At 37.5% G+C, this 26,730-nt stretch overlaps 1 protein-coding gene across 1 annotated transcript in view; it reads left to right on the top strand.

The window, feature by feature from the left end:
• The window catches only part of CTNNA1 (catenin alpha 1), a 174,360-nt gene that overhangs the window by 55,551 nt on the left and 92,079 nt on the right, over window positions 1-26,730 (top strand). Inside the window, exons 4-7 of the mRNA XM_081134979.1 lie at window positions 4,833-4,999; window positions 5,486-5,605; window positions 13,793-14,062; window positions 16,772-16,975. Of these exons, the coding sequence (XP_080991105.1) occupies window positions 4,833-4,999; window positions 5,486-5,605; window positions 13,793-14,062; window positions 16,772-16,975 (761 nt within the window). The remainder of the gene's footprint in view (window positions 1-4,832; window positions 5,000-5,485; window positions 5,606-13,792; window positions 14,063-16,771; window positions 16,976-26,730) is intronic.

Here is a 26,730-nt window from a genome sequence, read left to right as displayed (position 1 = left end):
CACAGAAGGACCAGTTTTTACTACTTTCTGCACTACAGAGAATGAGTAAAGGAAGCTCCCTCTTTACTGCTTCAACATTACAAATTAAAAGCCAGTTTTTCCTCCATCCTTTAGGAAATTTGCTAGCATGACTTTATTTCTAAGAATGTAAGAAAGAGCATGACTTTATTTCTAAAAATGTAAGAAACAATTGGTGTATGAGCAGTGACCATGTTCTGAATAGATTTAAGAATTGGAGACAGTAGATAGCTAGTGTGGAAGGGGCACAGAATAATTTGTTGAGCTTTACATTTATTACCTCATTTAATTTTCCAACAACCCAGTGAGGTGGCAGATGGTATTCTCATTTTACGGAAAACAGGTAGAGATAAAGCAACCGAAAGTCACACAGCTGCCAAATAACCAAGTTGGCATTCAGATCCAGTTCTAGTACCTTGCTTTATCTGTACCAGACAGTATTCTGGGGGAATAATGTACAGTTGACTCTTGAACAGCAGGAGGATTAGGGGTGCTGGCCCCTACGCAAACATTTGACTCCCCCAAAACTTGCTTGTCCCTTGGTATCTGCTGGGTATTGGTTCCAGGACACCCCCCCCCACACACACACAGATACCAAAACCCTATATAAAATGACATAGATCAGTGCATACAGTTGTTCCTACTCATCTGCAGACTCCCAACCACAGATTGGAATAGTACAGGTATTTATTGAAAAAAATGTGCATTTACATGGACCTGTGCAAACTCTTGTTCAAGGGTCAACTGTATATTCGTTAACAATACTTTGTAACATTCTTTGTTTTAAAGGAGCAGCATAATAGAATATCTCATGTTAAGGAAAAATGAAGCTTTTTTTATTTTTACTGTCTATCTCTCATACACACAACCCATACAGTTTTTAGGCCTGTCCTTTCCTTATAACTTTATAAAAAGTTGAATTGCTTTGAAGAGAATTCACTCAAGATATTTAATGCTTCAGAGAGGTCTTGATCTTGTCCTGTTCTAGTGTAGGACTCTGTGTTTTTTGGTTTACTTCCTAACAATTGCCCCTTGTCGTTTTGCCCACCAGAGGAGCTTAACTTTTATCTCCAGTTTAGTGAAGGGAGAATGCCAGCGGATGGGCATGTTGACAGATCTGATTTCATGACAGGCAGAACAGGAGTAGTGGGTTCTCTTAAGTGTCATCTTCTTTATGTCTTGGTTAACACCACATGTAGTGTTGACTAGAGACAACTGGGATGAGACCAGAAGACCCAGTTATATTCTCAGCCTTTACTGCTGATCAGGTGACCTTGGACAGATTACCTCCTCTGCCTCAGTTTTCCTTTTTATGAGGAAAGAGTATTTTTGATAACTTTTACAAGTATGCTTTAAACTAATTGTCAGTTATATTTTATTTTCACATTTCACATTTTTTGGTCCCACTGCTTCCCTCCAAAACTATTTTCTCTTTGATAGGAAAAGGGAGTGAATCTTCCTGGTCTTGCTGTTAGAAAACAGAGTCGCAGCGCCATGGTCTCCTGCTGAAGTAGAACAAGTAATATAAAACTGATAGAAAGATGCTCCCCTCTCTCCTATCTGTCTGGTTGAGTCATTCCTGGCTGAGTGGGGCGCTATCATGGGACTGGCGGGAAGTCTCATTATTGAGGGCCCAGGTATCATTGGCATGTGCCATCCCATAAGCACCCTCATTCAAGGAGCAGGTCCTACTGGCATCATCCCAGGAGGAGAAGGATCCAGAAGACTGGGAGGAGGTGGAATTATTGCCTCCTGCCAGAGGAGGAACAGAGAATGGAGTAGTAGGTATCTTTCCTGGCTGAAATGTTGAAAGACTGTTTTTTCCCCTATTGAGTGATCTTGACAGCCTTGTTGTTTTTTAATCCTCACCTGAGGATATTTTTTCCATTGCTTTTCAGAGAGAGGAAGGAGAGAGAGGGAGAGAGAAAGAGAGAGGGAGGGAGGGAGAGGGGGAGAAAGAAGCATCGATGTGAGAGAGAGACATCGATTGGTTGCCTTTCACACATGCCCTGACCGAGGCCAGGGATCGAGCCTGCAACTGAGGTATGTTCCCTTGGCTGGAATTGAACCTAGGACCCTTCAGTCCGAGGACCGATGCTCTAACCACTGAGCAAAACAGGCTAGCGCATGACAGCCTTGTTGAAAATTATAGTTCTAGATTCTCAATTCTCTCTCATTGATCTGTATATAAGCATTTGATTTTGTTGACTAGTTTTCTCTTGGAAATTCTTGTCTTCTTGTTTTTGACAGTTCATTATCTTGGTTTCCTTTGTCTCTCTTGTCACAGAGTATTTCTCCTCTTACTCCTAAATCCACAGTGTCAAGGTCTCCAGCTTTTTTTGTTTTCTTAAGCTTCCCTAATTTATGTGCACTCATACAGTGCTCTGGCTTTCTTTTTTGTCTCAGGATAACACGCTTGAAACCTTTAAGTAATCTTTGATGCTTTTCCCTCACTCTTCATAATCAAAGGTTATCATATTATTTGACCCCTGCCTTTATTTTTTATTTAATTTTTAAAAATTCTTACCTGAGGATATGTTTTTTTGTTTTTATATTGATTTTTTTTTTTTGAGAGAGAGAGGAAGAGGAAGAGAGGGAGGGGGGAGAGAGAGAAAGAAACATCAGTGTGAGAGAAACATCCATCAGTTGCCTCCCATATGTACCCCAAATGGGGATCGAACCCACAACCTAGGTATGTGCCCTGACCGGGAGTTGAACCCGAAGCCTTTTGGTGCATGGGATGATGCTCCAGCCAACGGAGCCACAAAGCCAGGGCTTGACCCCTCCCTTTAAAATTTACTACTTTTATTTTCTGGGCTCTCACTGTGGCTTTCTGACCTATCTCTCTGGTTAGGTTTATTGTATGCACTTTTTTTAGGTTAATCCTGTGTATCTGTGACTTTGAATTTGCTCTTTGGTTCAGGGATTCTTCTTTGTACTCTGTCTGTGGTCTTTTCATCCCCATCTTCTGCTAACTTGATAACTCAGCCCCCAGATATGCCTTCTTTTTGTATACCTCATCTGATAAGTGGTTATAAGGACACAAGCATTGGCATTACAAATCCTGCTTTTACCATTTACTATTAGATGACTGTGATTAAGTTAGTTAACCAGCCTAAGCATTAGTTGTCTCATTTGTAAAGAAGGGCTAATACCACTTAACTTTCTAGGTGGTTGATAGGATTAAATAAAATGTGATAGCGCCGCAGATGGACATTTGATAAATGTTGGATATTATTATGTTGCTTTTCCTTTTGTTAAGGTGCTAATTCTTCTAACTCTACTCCCCGAAGTCCTTCTGTCCTTGGAGGGTAGAGTCTGTTTCAGAGTTCCATGTCTTCTATAAAATTTGCTGGTCGTTAGTGCATCCTCCTTTGAAACCCTATGGTACTTGTGCCTTTTTTACAGCTTGTATGTTAAAATGCCACATGATTTCTGTATGATCACATTCCTCTTTTCTGGATTATAAACCATTTGAAAGCAGAGAGAGTCTTGTTTAGCTTTGTATCCTTGGCAATGAAATTGTTTGTTTTAGCGTGTAATAAGGTCTCAATAAATAGGTGAAATTCTGTTTGTTGTATCTCTTGTTTAATATTAATATTGCTTAAGGAAAATATCTTTTTCTGCAAGGCTTTTGAGACAACTTCTCAAAAGTAAATAGCTTTTGCCTCCCCTCCTGTATGCGCCCTGACTGGGGATGGAATCTGCAACCCAAGTATGTGCCCTGACTGGGAATCAAACCCTAGACCTTTTGGTGTACTGGACAACGCTCCAACCAACAGAGCCACACTGGCCAGGGCTAGAAAATGCTTTTATAAGTACAGAATAATGTAAAGAATCATATTGTAACCTGCTATAAATATTATTTGCCTTTTGACTTCAATCTTTCTTTTTTTAAAACACAGATTACATACATTTATCATTTTGTCCTTTTTCGGCTTAAGGTTCCATCATATGCCTTAAGATTTTTTCATATATATGTTTATATTTGCAGAATAGTCAATTATAGGCTAGACCATAGTTTACTTAACTAGATGCTTATTGTTGAGCATTTGAATTGTTGGCAGTGTTTTACTCTGAGAAAAACAAATGAGTCAGTGACTGAACTCTGTCTTTCACATATTAGTGAGTCTCTGTTACTGTTTGAGCTATACGTATTAGATAGTTGGGATGGTTAATGAAGTGTGGTGGTCCTGCATAATGGTTCCTATATTTCTGTATAATTCTGTGGATGTGAGGATAGATTGCATTAGATCTATTTTTTTCTCCCACTCAAATCCTGGATTTAGTTTTTTTTAGGATACATATAATGTTCCTTTTTGAAAGGAGTATTATTAGATTATTGGAATATATCTTTATTGATTTCAGAGAGAGGAAAGGAGAGGGAGAGAGATAGAAACATCAGTGATGAGAGATTCATTGATCGGCTGCCTCCTGCACGCCCCCGACTGGGGATCGAGCCCGCAACCCGGGCATGCGCCCTGACCGGGAATTGAACCCCGATTGCCTGGATCCTAGGTTGACGCTCAACCGCTGAGCCACGCCTGGCCGGGCTGGAAAGAAGTATTTTTTGAGGCTCTTGATATATAGTACCAAATCATTTTCTAGTTATTGTGCTTTCACCAGCAACGCATGAGGGTGCTTTTTTTTGGTAACAGTTACAAAACAAAAGAAAAACACAACAACAAAAATAAAAACCCTTAAACTAAATTCCATGCATGAAATACACAAAGTTTGAACTATTTTATTTTTTTAAATGTAGACCAGCTATTTGACTCAATTCTGCTGTTTGTTTTCTTCATTCTGTAAAACAGGTGATTTGATGAAGAGTGCTGCAGGAGAGTTTGCAGACGATCCCTGCTCTTCTGTGAAGCGTGGCAACATGGTTCGGGCAGCTCGAGCTTTGCTCTCTGCTGTTACCCGGCTGCTTATTTTGGCTGACATGGCAGATGTCTACAAATTACTTGTTCAGCTGAAAGTTGTAAGTACAGACCTGTGTCTGTCATTTGTTTTCTGTATCACAGTGAAAGGCTACTGGCTGTACTTAGTTCAGCATTCCTTCTAAATGGACCAGGAATGTTTTAATTTCCATTTATTCCTTTATTCCAAGTGTACATCATACTGGCTCTACTGTGTTGTCTTGGTTCTAATGGAGAACTTGTAGCAATGTATTGTTTTGACTCCTTCCTTTTTTGTAGTAGTGATTAATCATTTCCTTGTACCAGCAGAGTTCCAGAGTTGAGAAACCAAGATATGTTAAATTGTATCCTTTAATAGAAGTCAGTAATACTGTCCTTTCCAGCACCCAAAAAGCTCCCATGTAGTAGTTGCTCAAAAGTTTGACTACCATGTAAACTAAAGAGAAAGTTTGGATTGCTATCTGAATTATTTTTAAAAGGCATAAAAAATTATTTCTATACAGACTTACATTGTTTAGAATTTTTCTTTTTGGGCGTATGTTTCATAGGTGGAAGATGGTATCTTGAAAGTGAGGAATGCCGGCACTGAACAAGACTTAGGGATACAGTATAAAGCCCTGAAACCTGAAGTGGATAAACTGAACATTATGGCAGCTAAAAGGCAACAGGTACAAACATGATTTGGGAATATATTAAAGTTGTTTATATTATTGCCTAGTGGGAAAAATGTATTTTACCTAAGTTTTCTGAAGGTACCAGTACCTCTTTCTGCCAATATACTGCCATTAAAACATTTAATTTAAGGTGTCTTTTCACTATTTTAAAAATTAAGTTGTATTCATATTCTCCTATTTTCAATCTTGTAAAAATTTTGTTTTATGTAGCTTGGCAATTTGTGATAGTGTAGGAGAGGTGATAGTTATGTGCATTCGAGGATTAACTTGAGTTGGTATTGGAGTTTATCTCAGATTTTTAAAAACCATAAACCAGTTAAAACATACTGGAATCACTTTACTATCAGAAAGTATCTCTCTCCTCTCATATTTTTTCACTTTATGTATATTTTAGATCCACAGGTTCAGAATCCGTGGAGGTGGAGGGCCCACTAGTTAGTTATGTGTAGATTTTCAAACGGGATGGGGAGCGGGAGGTCCACACCTCTAACCCTCGCATTGTTCAAGGGTCAACTGTATTTTTTATCAGTCACTATTAGTAGTTTCCATAGTGTTAGGAATTTGTGCTGTGTGACATGTGGATCAGTTTTCTTATTTCCAAGCTTTACTAACTCTGGTGTTTTTTTGCTGTTAGGGTGCTTTGAAGTCTTCCCTGTGCCCTTCTTGTTGGATGCTGTGTGTTAGATGTGTGTTCTGTAGGGGAGATTCATATGTCACCATTCAGCTTCCTACAGCTTTCATAGTCCTGATCAAACTTTCAATTCTTATTTTTAAAGAAGCCCTGAAAATACGAATTCTTATTACTATTAGCCAATACCTATATCAGGATATTTTACACTGCAGTTCGCAGAAAAGCCAGCTCCCAAACTACTTAAACAATGAGGGATTTATTTTCTCGCAAATTAGAAATCCCAAGTTATGTTTCTGACTTCAGGGTTGTTAAATTTAAAGGCTTTGCAGTATCATCAAGGATTCAGGTTCTTGACATTTTCCAGCACTGCCATCTTCAGTGTGCCTGGCACTGGATGGCTGCTGAAGCTCTAGGCATGACATTTACATACATCAGTATGTCCAGTGAGAAAAAAAGGACTGTTCCTTTTGTTTCTCTAAGCAAACGATTTAGAAGCCCCATAACAGATTTTGCCCTAAATCTGAATTGTGTAACAGCCATTCCTCACTGATCATTGGTAAGAGGAAAGCAGATGCTAGGTCTGACTTAGAGTAATGAAGATCTACCTTATGGTCCAGAATGGGTCAGGACCATAAGGACAAGCCTTCCTAAGGACAGGAACACCCAACAAGAGCTCTGACAAACATTAGAAAATGGGGTCAGTACTTTAAATGTCCAATTTTCGACAGCCTCAGCTTTGAAGACACTTCTTAGTAACTTTCATTTGGTTATATTTACATAGTATAAAAACTCTACCCTAATGGGTTGAGAGGGTTAAATAAATGTATGTAAAGCATCTAATATAGTGCCAGGCACTAAGCAGGCCCTCAGCAGTGGGTAACTGGTGAAATGTAGCTATTGCTCATATTTCAAGCTGTAAGATTTGATCAGACTGAACCTGCACATATGAGATCCTGGTTTTACATTTCCAGTACTTAATTTTACACATAATAACATAGCGAGATTTGGTGTACTGTCTGAGTAATATAGTGTATGATCAGTGTACTTTTAGCATTTGTCCTAGTGTTGGCTTATGTCTCCATCACATAAATCTCAAGTAATTTTTCTTTTGCTGGAGCTGATTGATCCTTAGAAGAACTTGTTGAATATAATAGTATGGTAATTCTATAAATACAGCAGACTAGCCAAATTATGTCTACAACTTGTTTTACTTCATGTTCTTGCTATAAATCCTTACTTGAATACCTTAAATAAATGTTATTTTTAAAAAATTGCCCTGGCTGGTATGGCTCAGTGGTTAGAGAATTGGCTCCGTGCATCAGAGGGTTGCGGTTTTTGACTCCCAGCCTGGGGTACATACCTGGGTTGTGGCCCCCCCCCCCCGGTCAGGGCGCTTGCAGGAGGCAACCAATTGATGTGTTTCTCTCACATCAATGTCCTCCCTTCCTCCCTCCCTCCCTCCCCAACACTCTCTCTGAAAAACAGTGGAAAAAATATCCTCGGGCGAGGATTAACAACAACAAAAGTTTGGCAAACAGTCACACTGTCTTAAACCCTGGTCATATTTTGGTTTATGAAGACTTAATATATGAGGAAAGTGAGAACATTTAGACTGACATTATTGCATATCTTTGTAAAATGGTAGAATAAATGAATTGATGATGGTCTTGAGATAAAACATAATAATAGTCCAGAATTTTGTATGCTACTGGAGAAACTTACTGGAAATGCTGTCTGAGTTTTAATTCTGTGTGCCATGAATCCCTGAAGAGTTTCAAACATTTCCAAAATAAGATGTCATAAAAATCTTGAAGTTATTAGTTAACATGTCGGATGATCTGTTTGCCCTTCCATATCTGTTTTCTGCCCTTGTTCTCTCTGCTCTCTGCTCAGGAACCTCACCTGTCTGGCCTGCAAACGGGTTCCTTTGCCCTCTGGCTCTTGGTTGCTTTGGCCGATGGGAGCACCAGTAGAAGATCAGAGTGAGGCTAGGGTTTTATTCCTCTGGCTACCTCCCGGCTGATTGTCCTGGGTGGCTAAAAGTCATATCCTGTTTCTGGTGATATTCTCTATATGCCTTGTTCTCTGGATTCTGGTAACTGCTGTCTCCTCTTGTCTCTTCAGGCCTAAGTTCTCTAACAGCTTTGTGGTTTCCCTGTATTTTGCCCATACCTTTGTAGCATAGTCCCTAAACCATCTTAGAATTACCTAGTTTGATTTTATTCTCTGTTTATTGCTGGTATCTTGAGTGATATATGTTCCCATTTTAAAGTTTGTCTTGGGTTTGTAGTATGTCATGGTTATTTATAGATTTCCTTGGGCCTAATTCTTTAACCTTTAGCCTTAGGTTCCTACAATAAAATCCATTGAGTAGGCTGGCTATAGGCTCCTGTGTGCCTCCTGTTCATAAAATGGCCTTTTATAGGATCTGGGCCTTGGAGTGTATTCCTGTAAACTAGTGCTTTTCTTGGGAATTAGACTGCTACTCATTTTCTCCTAAGGTCCCAGCCTGGTAGAAACTTTATCCTCCTTTTTAGGTATTGCCTCCTCCTTCAGTAAATGGTCCATTTTTCCACACTGTGTTTTCTGGCAGAATTCCTCTATTACTGTATGCTTAGCCCCCGGACTGTTTTCACTTTTGACTTTTTCTTCTGTCCCCAGACATGGTGTATAACTTCTCTTTGCGGGCATCCCTAGTCCACAAACAGGGTATTTCCTCAAGAGCAGTATTTGGGTTCGATGTATGTACTGGCTCTCTTAGCCTTACTTGTATCGTTTAAGCAGCAGCCACCACCTATTGAGGAAATGCTGAACCTCATAAAGTCTACAGTCTCTCTGGAATTTACCTATTTGTTCTTAAGGTTTTTCTGAGCACAAACATGTAAAAGAGTTTCTCCAGGGGTAGAGAATATCATTCCATCTACCCATCCACCTCGCACCCATTTATCCATCCACCCACCCACCCACCTAACCATTCATTCGTCTACTCATTTCTGCCCCCCCCCCCCCCCCCCCATACATCATTTCCAGGCATATAAAGTCTGGGTCCAAGGCAAGCTGTCTTTTTAAAATAGTCAGGAAACCTGCCAGCTTTTGGCATAATCTTTCACATGCCGAAACTCACATCCTAACACATTCTATCTTCCCAGCATTTTGGGGGGTCCCTGAGTGTTCATTCAGAGGACCTGGGTGAACCTGCCATCTGGGTGGGGACTGTTAAGAGACTAGAGTCCACAAAACTAGGAGCTCTATCCTAGTGAGGGCTGTTGTTGAAAACAATGAATCGCTCTAAAAAAGTGTTTATTATGAGCTAAACACAGTTATAAGCTCTTTATAAACAAACTCAATCTTTACAAAATGGTATAAGGTAGACACTATAATTGATCAGATATTAATATCAATAGATGAAGTAATTAATTTGAATTATTTAACCTTCAGAGAGGTTAAGTAATTTGGCAAGGTCATTCATCCAGTAAGTGGTAGAGCTAGGTTTTGAATTGGGCTCTCTGGCTCCAGAGGACAGGGATTTTATTTAAATTGCTGCTGTAATCCCCTGGTGCTTAGAACATTGCTTGTATATAGTAGTGCCCCATAAACATTTACTTTAACAAATGAGTGAATAAGCACACCGCTTCCCTGTACTACACATCCATCCTGAAGTGGAATTCTGAGCGTGGCCCTAATCTTTTGCTTTATTGAGCTAGAATACTATTGGCTGACTAGAAGTGTTGAATTTCCATTAGGCTGCAGGCTTTTCTTTGATGATAAGGGTAAAATAGATGGGACAGAGGTTAGGATGGGCTGGGATCTACTGTGGTTCCTGTGAGGACTACCTCTGCCTTACACTGTCACCTCTGGCATGTTGAGGTAGTTGTAAAATTGTGATTCTTCTTACCTAGTCTATAAACTCTGATTTCCATAATTATTTTTCTGAAAATCTGACCAGACACATTGGTAACAGATAGTACTGCCAGTGTTGTATATGTAAATTATCTGGACCGGCTGGGTTTGACCATGGGCCATTTCTTTAAGTATAGTCATTTAAGTCCAAGAGAAAACATCTGATCAAATTTTATATTAAGAGGGAAATAAGAGGAAACTTGCACTTGAATTTCCAACTCTTGGTAAGAGAGAGTGTTATAAATTGCTTAAAAGTTAGCTTCTGTTTCTTGGTCACTACATGTCGTGGTTCAGTTACATTGAAAGCAGTCATTTCTTCCTTATGTTTTTTGTTTGTTTCTGAGTTTGCCTGAAACATAACTGAATTGGTGAAGTTAAAGAATCATGAAGGTTAAGGTAGACCAACGGACTCTTACTTCATAAGTAATCTATTATATTGCTAATAGCTCACTTTTCCCACTAATCTGGATTACTTATAAGCACTGTGTATCTTGAAAATAATACTTATAATTGATTATTTTTATAAAATAGTGCTACCTTATGATAGTGCCCATTTTCTTATCTGTACTTAACAAAATCTAGTTTCTCTGTGCTATGGCAAAAGCAGTTCTAAAGAGAGAAAGTAGTGCCCTGGCCAGGTAGCCCAGTTGGTTGGATGTTGTCCCATACACCAAAATCTAGGTTTCGGGTTTGATTCCCGGTCAGGGCACATACCTAGATTGTGGGCTTGATTCTCTGGTCAGGATGCGTATGGGAAGCAACCGATCGATGTTTCTCTCTCATATTGGTATTTCTGTCTTTCCTCCTTCCTCTCTCTAAAATCAATTAAAAACAACAACAACATATCCTCAGGTAAATATTAAAAAAATAATAATAAAAAAGAGAAAGTGAACACGTTAGCAGTTAGGACAAATGATATTTAGCTGTTATAGGTTGTTCATGGCATAGATATTCCCCAATACTTGGTAAATAGGAGTCTATCCAGGGATACATTGTGGTGAGGGCAAGACAATTAGAAAATGCCATACAGAACACATGCAACAGCTGCTTAAGCATAATCATTAGCTCTAGTCCCATGTCATAGCTTGAGTCTTGAGATGATCATTAGGCTTTTAAATCCATGGGATCCTGTTTCTGAATATTTAACCTAGTGCAGTCTTTGAAAGAGTAGAAGATTTTCTGGTGTTGTTTTAATTCTCCAAATTCAAGCTAAACTTTTATTTTACTTTGTTGAACTCTCTGGGCTTCCCCTAAGCCCTGCTATTTCCCAGGAAAACATTCTTATATATCTGCTTTAACTGTTTAAGCAAAAGTATGATATTCCATTTAAGAGCACTCCTCTGTTGGTTGCCTGATTTGTATTATTGAGCCCACACTCAGGAATTACATGGTGTGATTTGAAAACCAGGCTGCAGTCAGTTCCCAGGGATGGTTAGGTCTCCCTGCTCCCATCTTCCAGTGACTCTGACTGCCTGCAGTGATCCAGCAAACAGGTGTGATGTACCTGCTGGAACTCCAGCCCGCAGATCACCATCGCTCTGTCCTTTATGCTGGGCTGCCCCTGTGCCTCAGGTGTAGAAGTTTGTTATACCAGGCCAGGCAGTGGCTTTAGACAAGTCAGGCATTGAATAGCAATTCTGACACTATGTATTAGCTTTAGGTGACCACAAGTGTCTTTGATAACCTTTATATGAGGCTGTACTGATCTAGGTTATAGGTACTTAGGAAGAATGCCAAAGCTGATTGCAAAACATTTATTAAAACAGAGGACAATACAATTGCTTAAAGGCAAATGCCTCCCTAGAGACTTAGAAGTCCTTGAGATTGTGGTGAGGACAACACATTTAGAAAATGCTACACAGAATTTGTGTACCTGTTGTTTAAGCATAATAGTTAGCATCAGTCCCCTGTCATAGATGGAGTCTTGAAATGATCACTGATTCTTTAAATCCACAGGGTCCTGTTTCTGAATATTTAGCCTAATGTACTGTGCTGTGCTACAGAGCATTTGGAGTGCTGTGAGCTATTACTTGCAAATTCAAATTCCAAATGAGAAAAGAATTCTAGGAGAAAAGAAAGCTGTCATATTATATAAGGTTTAAATAAATATGCAAACCTAAAATATATGGTGAGATAAAGTTTCAGATAAAGGAAGCCAGTTCGGTGTCTCTAATGCTTAATTAGGAACGCATCTAGAAAGATGAGCATTAAATAGCTGAGTCAGACTTTGAGTAATTGACTTTGGCCTTTCTAAGTTAGTTTTCTCTTACATGTTTACACATGTAATACTTCTTTTTAACACATTTAAATTTGTAATCTAGGATTCATTTGGTGAGATTAACATTGAAAGTCTGTGATTACATAAAATAGAGTTGAAACAGCTCTGGTGGTCACTTGTATTTCTCTTCTATGGTGGTGATCCACATTTACTAAAGACAGCTTTTTGATCCACATTTACTAAACACTTAATTTTTTCTTTGAGTAATTTCAGTAACAATGGGATATCAGAAGTACCCTCTTCTCATCTTGCTTATTGTTGGTATCACTTACTTGTCACTTAGCATATTCACCCTGTTTACCAATTAGATGCCAGTAGTGGAAATCATTTCAGGAACTTCAAATCCTTTTAACTGTGGATTATAATTATGGGGTAGAAGAAATTGAAAATGGACAGTTTCACTTAGGACTACATGTACATAGAATATTACAATGAAAATAAAAACCTTTTGATTTCTAGTTATGGAGCACATGAGCCTCAGCTTTGTGCCTAATGACCTGTGTCCTAAGATGGTCTTTGGGGAGGGGGAAGGGAGGGGAGGAGTTGTGTACTTGGGAGAACACCTGGCTGGTTTGCATAGTTCATGTACACCTGTGGTATCCCATCCCAGATTTCACAAAACTCTTGTAATGAATTTTTGTAACAATAAAAAACCCTCATAATAAATCTTTATTTGAGTCTGTCTCTGAATGATTTTTCTATTTTGGTTGGAGTAGGTACATACATCTTTATATAGTTGTAATCAAGATGCTAGTCAGGTACAGTTGGCATGACTCAGTGGTTGAGGATCAACCTATGATACAGGAAATCAGGGTTCGATTCCCTGTCAGGGCACATGCTGGGGTTGCCAGCTTGATCCCCAGTAAGGGGTGTGCTGGAGGCAGCTGATCAATGACTCTCTCATCATTGATGTTTCTATCTCTCCCTCTCCCTTTCTCTCTCTGAAATCAATAAAGACATATTTAAAAAAATAAAAAAGATGCTAGTCACTTCTGTGTTTTGCTTTTTATTTAGTGCTGTGCTAAGTGCTTTACATGCATTATCCCTTTTAATCCTCAATATAATTATAAGAGAGGTACTGTTATTGTTCCTGTTTTACAGAAGGTGAAACTGACCATGGAGAGTTAAAGTAAGATCACAATAGCCAGGAAAAAGGAGAGCTGGAGGTTGAAATCCAGGTCTTTGTGATTTGGAAAAGTTTGAACTCTTACCTACTAAACCATATTGCCTCCTTTGTGATGAACTTTCAAGCCACAGTATTAATGAAAATATTGTGACTAATTAGTAGAAATCCTAATTTTTCAGTATTTACTGACAAAGTTTTATATGAATAGAATCCATATAAAGACTGTTCCAATTTCTTGTTTTATAGGAACTGAAAGATGTGGGCCATCGTGATCAGATGGCTGCAGCCAGAGGAATCCTGCAGAAAAACGTTCCGATTCTCTATACTGCTTCCCAGGCATGCCTACAGCACCCTGATGTTGCTGCCTATAAGGCCAACAGAGACCTGATATACAAGCAGCTGCAGCAGGCAGTCACAGGCATTTCCAATGCAGCCCAGGCCACTGCATCAGATGATGCCTCCCAGCACCAGGGCGGAGGAGGAGGAGAACTGGCATATGCGCTCAATAACTTTGATGTAAGTTATGTTTGAGAGGAAACTTCAGGCTTTTGACCATCCCACAAAGTTACGAGATTTCATGAAAGCTGAATTTCTTTAGCTGAATTTCATGAAAGCTTATATTTGCAATCTAAGTTGAAAGAAATTTCATGAATCATCAGTCTACTTACCTTGACTTGATTGAAAGTATTTCTCTCTCTTTTCTTTTTTAGTTTGAGTTAAACTTCTAAATTCTTTTATGTATCTTGTGTTTCCTATGAGGTCATTCTTTATTGAGGATATGAGTTCAGTTCATTTTAACCAGGATTTTAACCTTTTGGCAGATTTGAAGCCATGGGAGATACAGAGGCAAATGCATAGTCTGGTGGGAGATACAAACACATCATAAATGACAAACAGAAGTGCCATCATCTTCTCTGCCTAGATATACTTTTTCTCTCAATGACTAAATTATAATAATAGACAAAATTTAGTCAAGCATAAGCAAATTTGGGATTAAAATACTTTTGTAGCATAATGCCATGTAATTACCGTTTATAGATGATTCCTATGCATTCTGTGTACACACTGTCCTATGTATCTAATCTTAATTTTTTTTGGTGAGTTTGTGTTTTTAAAATTTTTACCCACAATCCTCCTGGCTTCCAGTAGATGGCAGCGTTTAAGATTAAAAAAAAATTATCTTTATTGTTGAAAGTATTATAGATGTCCCCCCGCCCCCCCCATTGATCCCCTTTACCCCACATCTGCTCCCCCTGCCCTTCTCCACACTTGTCTGTGTATCTGGGTTATGCATATAAATTCTTTGGTCGTTCCCCCGCCCCCCGACTCGTCATTCTGTTCCATGCTTCTGTGTCTGGATCTATTTTGTTCATTATGTAACACATATGAATGAGATCATATGATACTTGTCTTTCTCTGACTGGCTTATTTCACTTAGCATACTACTTTCCAGGTCCATCCATGCTATTCCAAAGTGTAAGAGATCCTTCTTTTTTACAGCTGCATAATATTTCATAAGATTTTTTAAGTGTGTTTTTTTTTAACTAACTGTTGGGTTATTTTTTAAGAAAATTAATATAAGGGAAAATTGCTTTCCAGGTTGCCAGCATCTTTCCATAAGTAGGAATGCTTTAAAGTAAAGAATCAATACGATGGAGTGCATTTTGTTTTTAACATTTTTTTCCTTGTCTTTACCTTTTCTTTCCTTTGTCTCAGCACTTGACTTTGGCTTGGGTAACTGATCCTTGCTGATCCGAATGGATGATTTAATACTTTTCATAAACTACAAAAACATGGTATTAGAACTGAATTTTTACCCTGGAACCTTAAGCATTAAATTTATAGCAAACTGATGATACATCTTATAATTTTCTGGCATTGTTGTTTTTCCTGCTCAAATTTGGCAGTAGTGGCTATTGGCCTCTTTCGAAGCAGTAAAGGTTACATTTTGCCCTAAGTTGAGTAATATCAGAGGCCACTTAATTCATATGTGAGGAGGTTGGACTGAATGATCACAGGCGGGTTGTAGCTCTATGACTAAGTTCTGGGACCATTTATTCCTCATTCCTGTTGGTCAGAATGCATTGTGTGTTCTGTTTTGACCAGCAATCCTGCAGTAACTTAATCTGGTAAGAAAAATGATGAGCTAAAATGTAGGTTAATAATGAACTCAAGGTATTGCATGTTAAAATTTGAAACTGAGTGTTCTTTGGAAAGGAAAGAGGAAATGTCCACTTATTGGAAAAGGGCAAGCTTTTTAAAGAAAAACCTTGGCATTTAAGTTGAAATCAATAAGAATATAGTTCCCATAAAAGAAAATTAAAGGCAAAATACTTGCACAGATATTTACCAGTGTAAGGATAAATTGTATCATGTGGAGAAGTTGGAGGGAGATCAATAGCCACTGTCCTATGGGTGTTGATACTCTGTCCTATGGGTGTTGACCTAGTACCTATAGGTTACTTGTGACCTGACCTCACTCATCACTGGTAAAGCTGGACTTAAGTGGAATTGAGGAAGTGAAAGGCAGACAGGAAGGATTTATTTTTATTGGAGCATTTATGTCACAGAGTGGCTTTGTTGGGATGGATTACTATCATCTCTTACAGAATACCTGGAGGTATTTGGGAAAAGAAAGTCTTGAATTTAGACATAACAGGATAAATTTGAGACTGAATTGTTCATAAACATTTGATGAGATATGTAAGGTGAGGAAAATAGATTGATACTGATTATAAATGCATTTTGTTCTGAAACTTTGAGAACAGATGTCAATGTTATTTTTTCGTAGTGAAACAGTTCTGCTAGTGTTATGTGGCAATTTTATAGCCTGTATATAGAAAAGAAAGAGAACTAACTTTTATTTTCCCTGTAATTCTCATTTGGTAACTTAATTTACTAATACTACATAGGCTGACCTTTAGATGTTCAGATTAAGTAGTTTGAACATGAATTTTATGCTGACATACTTTTGCTTGCCATTTGTGGTATACCTTATCCAGACCTTGTTCAGCTGGATAGTACTGCTTCCAGTACCTTCTCTGAGAAGTGATCCATAGGCCAACTTGTGTGGGATGGCCCCTCATCTGCCAAGGAGTATAACTTTTTTCAGGATTGTAATTTTTGTGTTAAATCTTGATGTCTCTAATCAACACTTTCCTCACCTTTTCTAATAATGGAGGGAACAGAGATTAGCAGTAATATTCAATAATGCTTCCTCTGCAGAAACAAATCATTGTGGACCCCTTGAGCTTCAGCGAGGAGCGCTTCAGGCCGTCCCTGGAGGAGCGCCTGGAAAGCATCATTAGTGGGGCCGCCCTAATGGCTGACTCGTCCTGCACTCGTGATGACCGGCGTGAGAGAATCGTGGCTGAGTGTAATGCTGTTCGCCAGGCCCTGCAGGACCTGCTCTCGGAGTACATGGGCAATGTGAGTATCAGAACTTTTCTTTCAAATAAGAGGAGTTTCCCATACAGATATTGGATCTGAGATGTTTTAACTAAATGGCAAATATGTTCTTGGCTCCTTGACTCTTTTGGGTGAGGCATAATTTTCAAGGAATAGATAAATCGCTTTTTATGTGCCCCTTTCCTCCCCAACTTTTTTATTTTGAAAAATTTTAAACTTATGGCTCTGGCCAGGTAGCTCAGTTGGTTGGAATGTCATCCCGATATACCAAGGTTGTAGGTTCGATCCCCAGTCAGGGCACATAAGAATCAATCAATCAATCAATGCATGGATAGGTGGAACAACAGATTGATGTTTCTCTCTCTCTCTCAAAAAAATATTAAAAGAATTTTTTAAACTTATAAAAATAATACTATGAGCACCCGTGTATCCTTTATCTAGATTTATTGGGTAACACTTAGAAATGTGTGCACGTTCGTGTACATAAATGTATGTGCTTATGTGTGTCTATATACATAACCTTTTGAAAGTGAGTTTTAGACATTGGGTTGCTTCACCTCTAAATATTTCAGCATGTATCTCCTAAAGATAATGACCTTCATTACCCCTAAAATTTTTACCACATATAGGTGGCCATTTAATTTTGAGCAAAACAGAATGCTGAAAATATATGTATAGTTGGTCAGTTTTTTTTCATGAATCATATAGAATGTTGTAAGAGCAGGTAACTCCTGCCCGGCCGGGCGTGGCCCTGTGGTTGAACATCGATCTAGGATCCAAGAGATCGCAGTTTGATTCCGGGTCAGGGCCTATGCCTGGGTTGTAGGCTTGTTCCCCAGTTGGAGGGCATGCAGGAGGCAGCCTATCAATGACTCTCTCATCATTGATGTTATGCCCTCACCCTGAAATCAATAAAAGATATATTTAAAAAAAACAAAAACAAAAGAGCAAGTAACTCTTAAGTAGAGCTGTGTTAGAAAAACTGAATAGTGTTTTTGAATTTTTAAAATTTGGCTTTAAAAACCTGTGCTGCGAAATTTGACACCTGACTTTTTTTGCAACAGAAAAGACTATACTTACTGATTTTTTGTGTATATGTGTCTGTTGTTAATGTCTTTCTTTTTTCTTCCCTAACCCTTCTTCCATTCTAGTTATTTAATACTAATTTAGGATTACTGTAGTTTAAGGCCTTGTACTCAGTATTTTACTGTGACAAGGAATAAATGAAATAAAAATTATATAAAATTATTTTAAAGGAAAGAAGGTAAATATAAATTAGCTCTCACTGGTGATTTTTGCCTACTTAATACTTTCCAGGAAAAGATCTTGGTACTTTCTCATTTGTTCATTTGCCATACATCATCTTTGTTTACTTATATGCCTATATAAGTGAACAGAAAATAACAGTGGGTCATGATGGAATTCCTAGGGTGAAGATGAATGTCTTCCTGTTTTTATTTTGTTTCTACCATATTGTGAAATTAGTGAAGCATATTGAATTTTTTAAGCCATTGCCATGTTTTGATCATATGTAGTCTACCTCAGAAAAATGAGATTACAGGCTTGGTTAAGTCAAATGGAAAAAGTGGTTGATATGTCGCCATGAAAATGTAGGACACATTTAAAAATCCTTATCTAAGCTTGAAAATCAGAAAATGTAAAAAAAATAGATAATTTGAAGACTGGCTCACAATGTTGGAGATTTATACATGGAAACAAAGAACTTGTGTGTATGTGGATCTGCTATCACATGTAGTGCTGAAGTGGTGCAAAGTGTCCAATGCAATTATGATTAGGAAACCACTTTAAAAACAGCCTTTAGGGGGGGAATATGTGGTAAATCTGTTTTCATTGCTATATACTAGAGCTTCCTAACCAGTCAACAAGGTATCCCTTGAGTCTTGGGATTGGTCAGATTTTCGGCTAGTCATCCTGGTCATGAGTAACCTCCTGGCTTCTCCCTAGAGTATCAGACACATAGTACTTGCTATTTGTGCCGTGGACATAAGTAAAGGTGAGAAGCACTAATTTATACTGAAGACATGGAGACCATAACAGCATACTTACATAACGTTTTATTATGTAAGTAAAAACTAGAACAGTGATTGATGTTTGGGTGAAATGTAAGGATTATGGTGGGGGTTTTGAAAGAAATTATCTTGATTCAGAAATATATTTTAGAAGATGGCCTTTGGGCAGGTGGAGAATTGAGATAATCTGGATTAATTAAATCTGGCTCACTGCATGGAACTTTGTAGACAGAGTATAGTAAAGTCCAGAAGAGCTCACATATTTTTACTTTTTCATTCCTGGATTCTCTCAGTCACGTCAGCATTTTTATAGATCTCTCACAATCTTTCCATGATCTCTTGAGTCTGTCTTCCTCATCATGTGTTGCTGCTTATCAAGTTACATTAGTTTTTCCCTCTAAGGCAATGGTTCTTAACTTTGGATTCACATTAGAATTCCCGGGGAACTTTCAAAAAATTCTGATGTTTAGGTTGTCCCCCAATTAAGTCAAAATCACTGGATTGAGGTCTAGGTGTCAGTATTTTTAAAAGTTCCCTCAGGGATTCCAGTGTGTACAGTTAGGGTGGAGAGATGACTCTTACGGTTTATTGCATTTGTCCCTTTCTGTCTCTGTGGCTGTTGCCTTATTCCAGACTCTATTCACTTTCTTTATTTTTAATCTGTTCCGCCTGCTTACACTGATCTGAGCTTATGCCTTCGATAGGACATTATTTATTACGTTTTTGAAATTCCCTCCCACCTGTTTAAACCTAACCTGTTTTTCCTTTAAGTACCCTGCTCTCCCACCTCCCTGATCTCTTTGCTGAAGGCCATTTTAAACTGTATCTTTCTACATTATTTCTTCGTTGCTTGAAGTTTTGCATCGAATTGTTTATGTTGAATTGTTGCTTAATTGTATTTTCTTTATCCATATAACTTCTGCAGCTAAATTTTAAGCATTTGAAAGATGGGAACTATTTTTAAAATACTCTTTTCAGGGTCAGGTATAATGCTAGAAGTACTCAGTAAGTGCTTGCTTGATGAACTCACTCTGACTTGGGAGAATGCATAAAATGCACAATTTTGGATATTCATAGTGCTAAGGATGCATTAAGAAAGATTCTTGCTCTTATTGCCTTATATTCCAGAAGGTTATGGGGAAAGAGGCCATAGGGTGGTTTACCTCTACTTCCTATAGATCTTTCAGTATACAGATGGCATTTGTAGGAAAAAATTTAACCAACTACACTGAAATAAGTAGTGAGTGAAAGTGATATTTTAGATTAGAGTGGATTTAAATTTAATTCTAACATCAGATGAGGTCCAGACTCCCTTTTAAAGGCTCCAAGGACCAGGAATCTAGCAGCCTTTATGTTCCTGCTTGAATTGTGGTTTGAAGAGTTGGAGGGTATTCTTGGCTCTATTGCTAACTTATTTTAGAATTCTCTAAGAGATATTGATGTCTAAAGTAATGCATTTGACCCCTATTTACTTAACAGGGAAATGCCTCAGGTTATTCAGTGGATCTTTGTAGTTCCACAAATGACTTTCAGGTTTCCTTGAAATGAAATGTGGTTATTGTGGTTAAGTTTAATTTGTTCCTGCTCTATCAGCCTAAGGTTACTTACTCTGCTCGTGAGGGTTCTAGAGAAAGAAAAACAGCTTGGATGGGTGTCATAATCTTAAAAGGTTTAAAAGTAAATGGATTGAATTAAAAGGAAATGTAATTGAATTTGAAAAAAGTTATTGCCACTTTATTTTTCATAATTGAAAGTCATACACGTACATTAAATTACTGAACCACCATTACTATTAACATTTAGGGATATGTATTTCCAGTTCTTTTTCCTTCTATGCAAGTGTTTTTAAATTTTAAAGTAGTTTGACCTTCTTAATGTTCTTTGCATATAAACAAAATATTTATATAACTAGGGTTCAAGCTATTAGGTTAATAGGTTAAAGCAGACTGCCAGGTTAATGGGTTAAAATTTTTGTTAAATATGTGGCTGATTTTGGATCCCAGTTGTGTGTTATAACGTTCTCTGAAGTTATTTCAGTGCCAGTAAAAAAACCTCTTTCTGAAGAGCCCTGTACTTTACACAGCTGAATTCTTTATTTGACACTTTTCTTTCTGCTGAGGGATATGCAGACTCTTAATAATGGTCCCTTCTCCCTTTGTTAGGGCATGTGCTTTGAGTTGTTTTTCCAATAGTAGAACTTATTGGGACCAAGCTTATTTGTCTCTTATCACATCTATCTTCAAAAACCAAATTCTCCGCCCCCCCCAACCCCCAAACTGAAAACACTGAACACAGTGTCTGAAACATAGAAGACCCTCAGATCTTTGAAATGAATTTCACTTGGTTTTGGCCTGAGCAATCTTGCCTAGCAGTTCATGGAATTGTGTTAAGTGACTGGAGTTAGGACTTAAAATTGGCAAGAAGCACATACCTTGGGCTTGAGGAGCTCTAGGTCTGTGCCATCCAGTATGGTAGCCAGTATCCATATGTGGCTATTGCGTACTTGAAATACGACTAGTCCAAATTAAGATGTGCTATAAGTGCAAACTGTACACCAGGCTCAGAGACTGAGTGCGTAGGAAAGGATGTAAAATATCTCACTCATATCTCATTGATCATATTTTGGATATATTGGGTTAAATAATATGTGCACTTAAATTTACCAGCTTGTGTATTTTTTTAACTTATGGCTACTAGAAAATTTTAAATTATATATGTAGTTTATGTTTTTTGCTTTCATTTTATTTCTCTTGGATAGTTCTGACTATTGGATAACCAACCGGCTAAGGTGAGTCGATAAGAGTTTAACATCAACTTCTTCATTGAATGCCCAGAATGATACAGTAATCCTATACCTATAGGTATTATAGTTTATATTGTTTTATAGCTAAAACTATAATTTTAGGCAGAAGAAAATTGGTACAGCTTAGAACCTGGTGAGGATGCTGCTGCTTAGGATACATTTTGTCTTTGTTCTTGCCCTCAAACAGTGGGTGTAGTTGCAGAATCATCAGAGAGGAATGCAATAACTGGGCATTTTGTATTGGACTGGGCATGTATTTGAGGGGGTTCATTATGTTAATATATCAAGTTTAAAATTTTTAATTTGATTTGGATAATAGCTTGACATGGAATGTATGAATAGGATGCAGTTAATGTTCAGTTTGAAAGATATATTGTTATTATAGCGAAGGGAAGCACTTAATTTAAATGCTAATCTCTTCTCAGTTTTGCAAATGACTTCCTGGAATCACTGTAGCATAGCCAGAGTTTCCCAGCCTTTGAAGGACTCTGCAAAGAGCTTGTTACTGCACTATTTTATGGCTGCATTTTCTTATTTTCAAAATTAGAATAGCTTAATAATTTTCCGATTACAGAAGTTCTGTGTTCATTGTCTACGACGTGTAGTCCTACCACCTGTTTTTGGTGTACAGCATTCCAGGCTTTATTCTGGGCATGTGAATATATGCACTTATCTTTTCTTACTGTTTCTTTTTTTTTCTCAACAATAAAAATAAGGCTTATCTGTACTATTATACTGCTTAACATATGCCAGCTGTTGTGTTAAGAGATACACATTATTGCCTATTTTACTCCTATAATTTTTATTGAGTTGTTATTTGATTAAAAATACACATACATAGAGCTGACATTTGAACTCAGATTTCTCTGACCTGAAAGGCTGAGCTCTTAATACTTTTATCATCACATATCTTTGCAAGTCAGCAGATACGATTTACGTCATCATCTTTAATGACTGGAATTTTCCACTGTAGAACTTTCTAAGTGACTGACTGTTCTGAAATTAAATACTTCATACTAAATAAGATAGACCCGTATCTGGTACAGCTGCTTGAAGTGAGCAGAACAGGAAAGCTTTTTAGCATCTCCTCCCATTCTAGACCCTCTGGCCTTAACTTGAGTGTCATAGATGTTTCAGTTGGCTCTGTGATGTGCAACTACAGGGGCTGAGTTTTGTTTTATTATATGCTGTAATTTCTATCTTTGTTTGGACCCTTGGGTTTAGTGCATAGATACTCACTTGTATTGCTAGTCCATAGCTCTGTAGCTTTGTATGCCTATGATTTTATTGATTGTTAGTGTAAGCTTTTCTGTGAGTTGCCTAGCATATTCAGGAGAATTTAGATATAAATAGATGTTGCATTGAATGCAAAATTTGAGTATACGCAGGACTTGCTTCTTTTGATAGAACATCATTTATTTAATTTGAAAACCTTATTTGTAAAAAATTAATGTGTGATTTTCTTATGGATGAGAGGTTTAAAAGACCTTAACTCTGAGAAAGACATCTCACCTCAGTTATATTTTATATTGCTTTCTAAGAGGTTTTAGATACTTCCTTTGTGCTCTACTCTGGCATTATGAATCGCAATGTTTAACAGGCAAGTTCTTAACCTTTTATATGCAAAAAAGATGCATGTTTATGTATTATGAAATGGTGCTGGCCTAATGGAGCCAATAGTGGAGTGGTCTCTTGAAATCAGGATGATGGAGCAGACATGGAAACCTGCCCAGTTTCAGGCTGCAGATGGATAGGGTTTTAGCCTCCAAGAGATTGCTATTAGACTGCCCGTGGTATTACTTTCTGCTTTTTGCATGTCAGGCAGGCTTGAAAAGATTTAATATATAAAAAATGTTTCTGGATTACAAGGTAACCTCTGAATATTTCAGAATGTTAGTAATTGTTACTATGTGGTGGGATGATAGGCAATATAAACTTTCTTGTATATTTCCCCCCATATTTTTGACAATTTTTTATGACCATAATGACACAACGTTTCAAAATAAGGTTAGACCCTTAGTTTTATGTGTGTTGGATTTTTAGGTTTTGTTTATAATCAAATACTGTATTTCTAAAGCATATTAATAGGAAAAGTTGAGGTCTTAATTCATCTTTTTGAGGTAACAATTTATTCAAGACTAGTTTGACTGAAGTGGTGAGTTGTGTTTTTTGTTTGTTTACCATGGTATACATTTCTAACAAGTCTTGGTGAAGACAGTTACTTATCCCTGTGTGAGAGCATTTTGTATTATCCTTTTCTTGAACTAAAAATCAAAGTGAGTTTTTGACCATGGAAGTATAGAATTGTAAATTTAGAATTTAGAAGTGACACTAGTTATCATCTAGTGCAGGAGTTGACAAATTATAGTGCTCAGGTCAAGTCTGGCCTGCCACCTGTTTTTGTAAATAAAAGTTTTATTGGAACACAGCCATGCCCATTTGTGCACTTGTCACCTATCGCTGCTTTTCCACTACAGCAGCATCACTGAGTAGTTGTGGCAGAGACAGAGTGGCTCCCAGAGCCTGAACTGTTTGCTACCTGGTTCTTTTCAGAAGGTTGCCAAGGCTTAACCTAGTCCAGCCAACAAAATTTTTTGAAGGTTTTAAATTACAAATTCAGTTTCTTTAATGGTTATAAGATTGTTTAGGTTATCTATTTCTTCTTGGATAAATTTTGGAAGTTTGTGCCTTTTAAGGAAGTGGTCTATTTATCCAGTCAGTCAAATTTTATATACAAAGAGTTATTTGCAGCCTTCTCTTACTTTCTTTTTAATGTTTATGGGGAGTCTGTAGCCATATTCTCCAATTCATTCCTAATGTTGGTAATTTATATCTGCTCTTTTTATTCTTTCTTTGTCAATCTGGCTATACAGGAACATCACTTCTATTGATCTTTTGTAAGAACAGATTTTGGTTTCATTGATTTTTCTCTATTATTTTCAATTTCACTGATTTCTGCCCTTTATTATTTCCTCTCTTCTGTTTCCCTTGGGTTTATTTTGTTGTTTTCTAGTTTCTTGAGGTGGGGACTTAGGTTATTGATTTAAGACCTTTCCTCTTTTTAAATTAAAGATTTAGGGCAGATCTCCATATAAGGCCTACTTTGTCTGCACCCATAAATTTTGATATATTGTATTTTCATTTTTGTTCAAAATATTTTTAAGTTTTCCTTGAGTCTTTCCTCTTTGACCAGTAGATTATTTGGAAGTATATTGTTTAATTTCCAAGTATTTGGAGATTTTCTTAAGTTTCTGTCATTGATTTTCTAATTTAATTCAAATTCTTTATGGACAGAGAACATAATTTGTATGATTTCAATTCTTTAAGTTGTTTATTGAGGTTTGTTTTACGACTCAATGAATGTTCTGTATGTACTTGAAAAGAATATGTATTTTACTGTTGATGGATGGAATTTTTCTGTTGATTGATTGTTTTCTTGTTCTAAGCATTACCGAGAGAGGAGCCTTGCAGTCTCCAAGTACAATTGTGGATTTAGGTCTTTCTCGTTTCCATTCTGCCCAGGCTTTTTAGTTACATTTAGTGGTATAGAAAGGGTGGAATGGGTTTACTTAATCTTAACCAGAATTGAAACCCAGTCATCCATTTTCAAAACAGCCTGTAACTTGATCATGATCATACCCAGTTAAAACTAGAATGGAGGTTTTTGATTTTTTAGTCCAGAGCTACTCCAGATGATGCTCTTCACATGTGATTCCATAGACGGTAGACAATAAGCTGATTCTTCATAGAATGGGACTCATTAAAGTTTGATCAAGTAACCTCCCCACTGCTTTCTCAGCTGTAAAATGGGGTCAATGATACCTGCCCCTCTACCTGATCTTGTTGTTAAAAGGCACAGAAAACCACTCAAACAAGACCAAGTAAAATGATGAGGATGGGATAATGGGTAGTGGTTTTGCATAAATATCAAAATGCCTTGAAACAAAAGAGTACAAAATGTAGCCAAGAACAAGGCAAAAAGGGATTTGGATGGCAGAGACTGAGGCTTCTCTCCTGTCTCTTGTGGCAGGTTCTCTGCTTTATACGACAGCTCCATTCCTTGTTCTGTGCCTATAGCAAAGAGCCAAAGAGGTAGTTCCCACCACCAATCTGCATGATCTTGTAGTTCAAGTGTCTGACAGGAAGGATTTTGTTTTTTCCTTCCTCATTTAAAGCTTGGGACATACCATATTTGTATTGAACACAAAACCATGAAGTGCTATACATGTACAAGTTGGTATTATTTTAGAAAATTATAGCACAGTGCTTCTTCCTCATTGATTCCTTTTGGCCCAAGGAGGCTTTACTTTTGGCAGAGTTGTCATATGTTGATGATAAGAAATTGATTCCTTTAAAATATTGTAATTGTTTAAATGTAGCAAACTAGGTGTTTTGGTAGGTTAACTGTTTTACCTTAGCTTGCCCATATGTCACAAACATGTAGCAGTAAAAACTTACCAATCATAACTTGCTGCTTTAATATTTTATGTCCATTGATCTTAAAAAAATCTTTTTATAATTAGGTGTTTTAGAGGACTTAAAGTAGTTAATAAACACTGTTTGAGTTTCCAAACTGTCCTTTTCAGAGGCAGGTATAGCCCTGACTGCCAGGAAATTTCCTCTTCTCTGATTTCAGGCCTACTTTCTTGAAAGTTACTTTAGTTTTCATATTTCTTAGTCATAGTGTAAAAATAGAAGGGTGAAAGTCTGTGGAATGTGATGCTTTTCTTCTCTGAGTGAATGTCCTTATTCTTTCTGTTTATTTTGGGGTTGAATCTGTGTTTACATCTGATGAATGCTAAGCAAGTACTTGACAGTCACTAAATAGCTTATTTATTTTAAAGTGGAATTTTGGATATTTAGAACCAAAGACTGCTGAGAACTGATTTTGTTTGGTCATTCTCTACAAATGGCATTAGGACCTTTTCATAATGTCATGATTT

The sequence above is a fragment of the Miniopterus schreibersii genome (genome assembly GCF_964146895.1).
Source record: "Miniopterus schreibersii genome assembly, chromosome: 4".
In the NCBI taxonomy this organism is placed as follows: domain Eukaryota; kingdom Metazoa; phylum Chordata; class Mammalia; order Chiroptera; family Miniopteridae; genus Miniopterus; species Miniopterus schreibersii.
The sequence above is the reverse complement of the archived record's forward strand: the minus strand, read 5'-3'. Positions and strand labels throughout refer to the sequence as shown.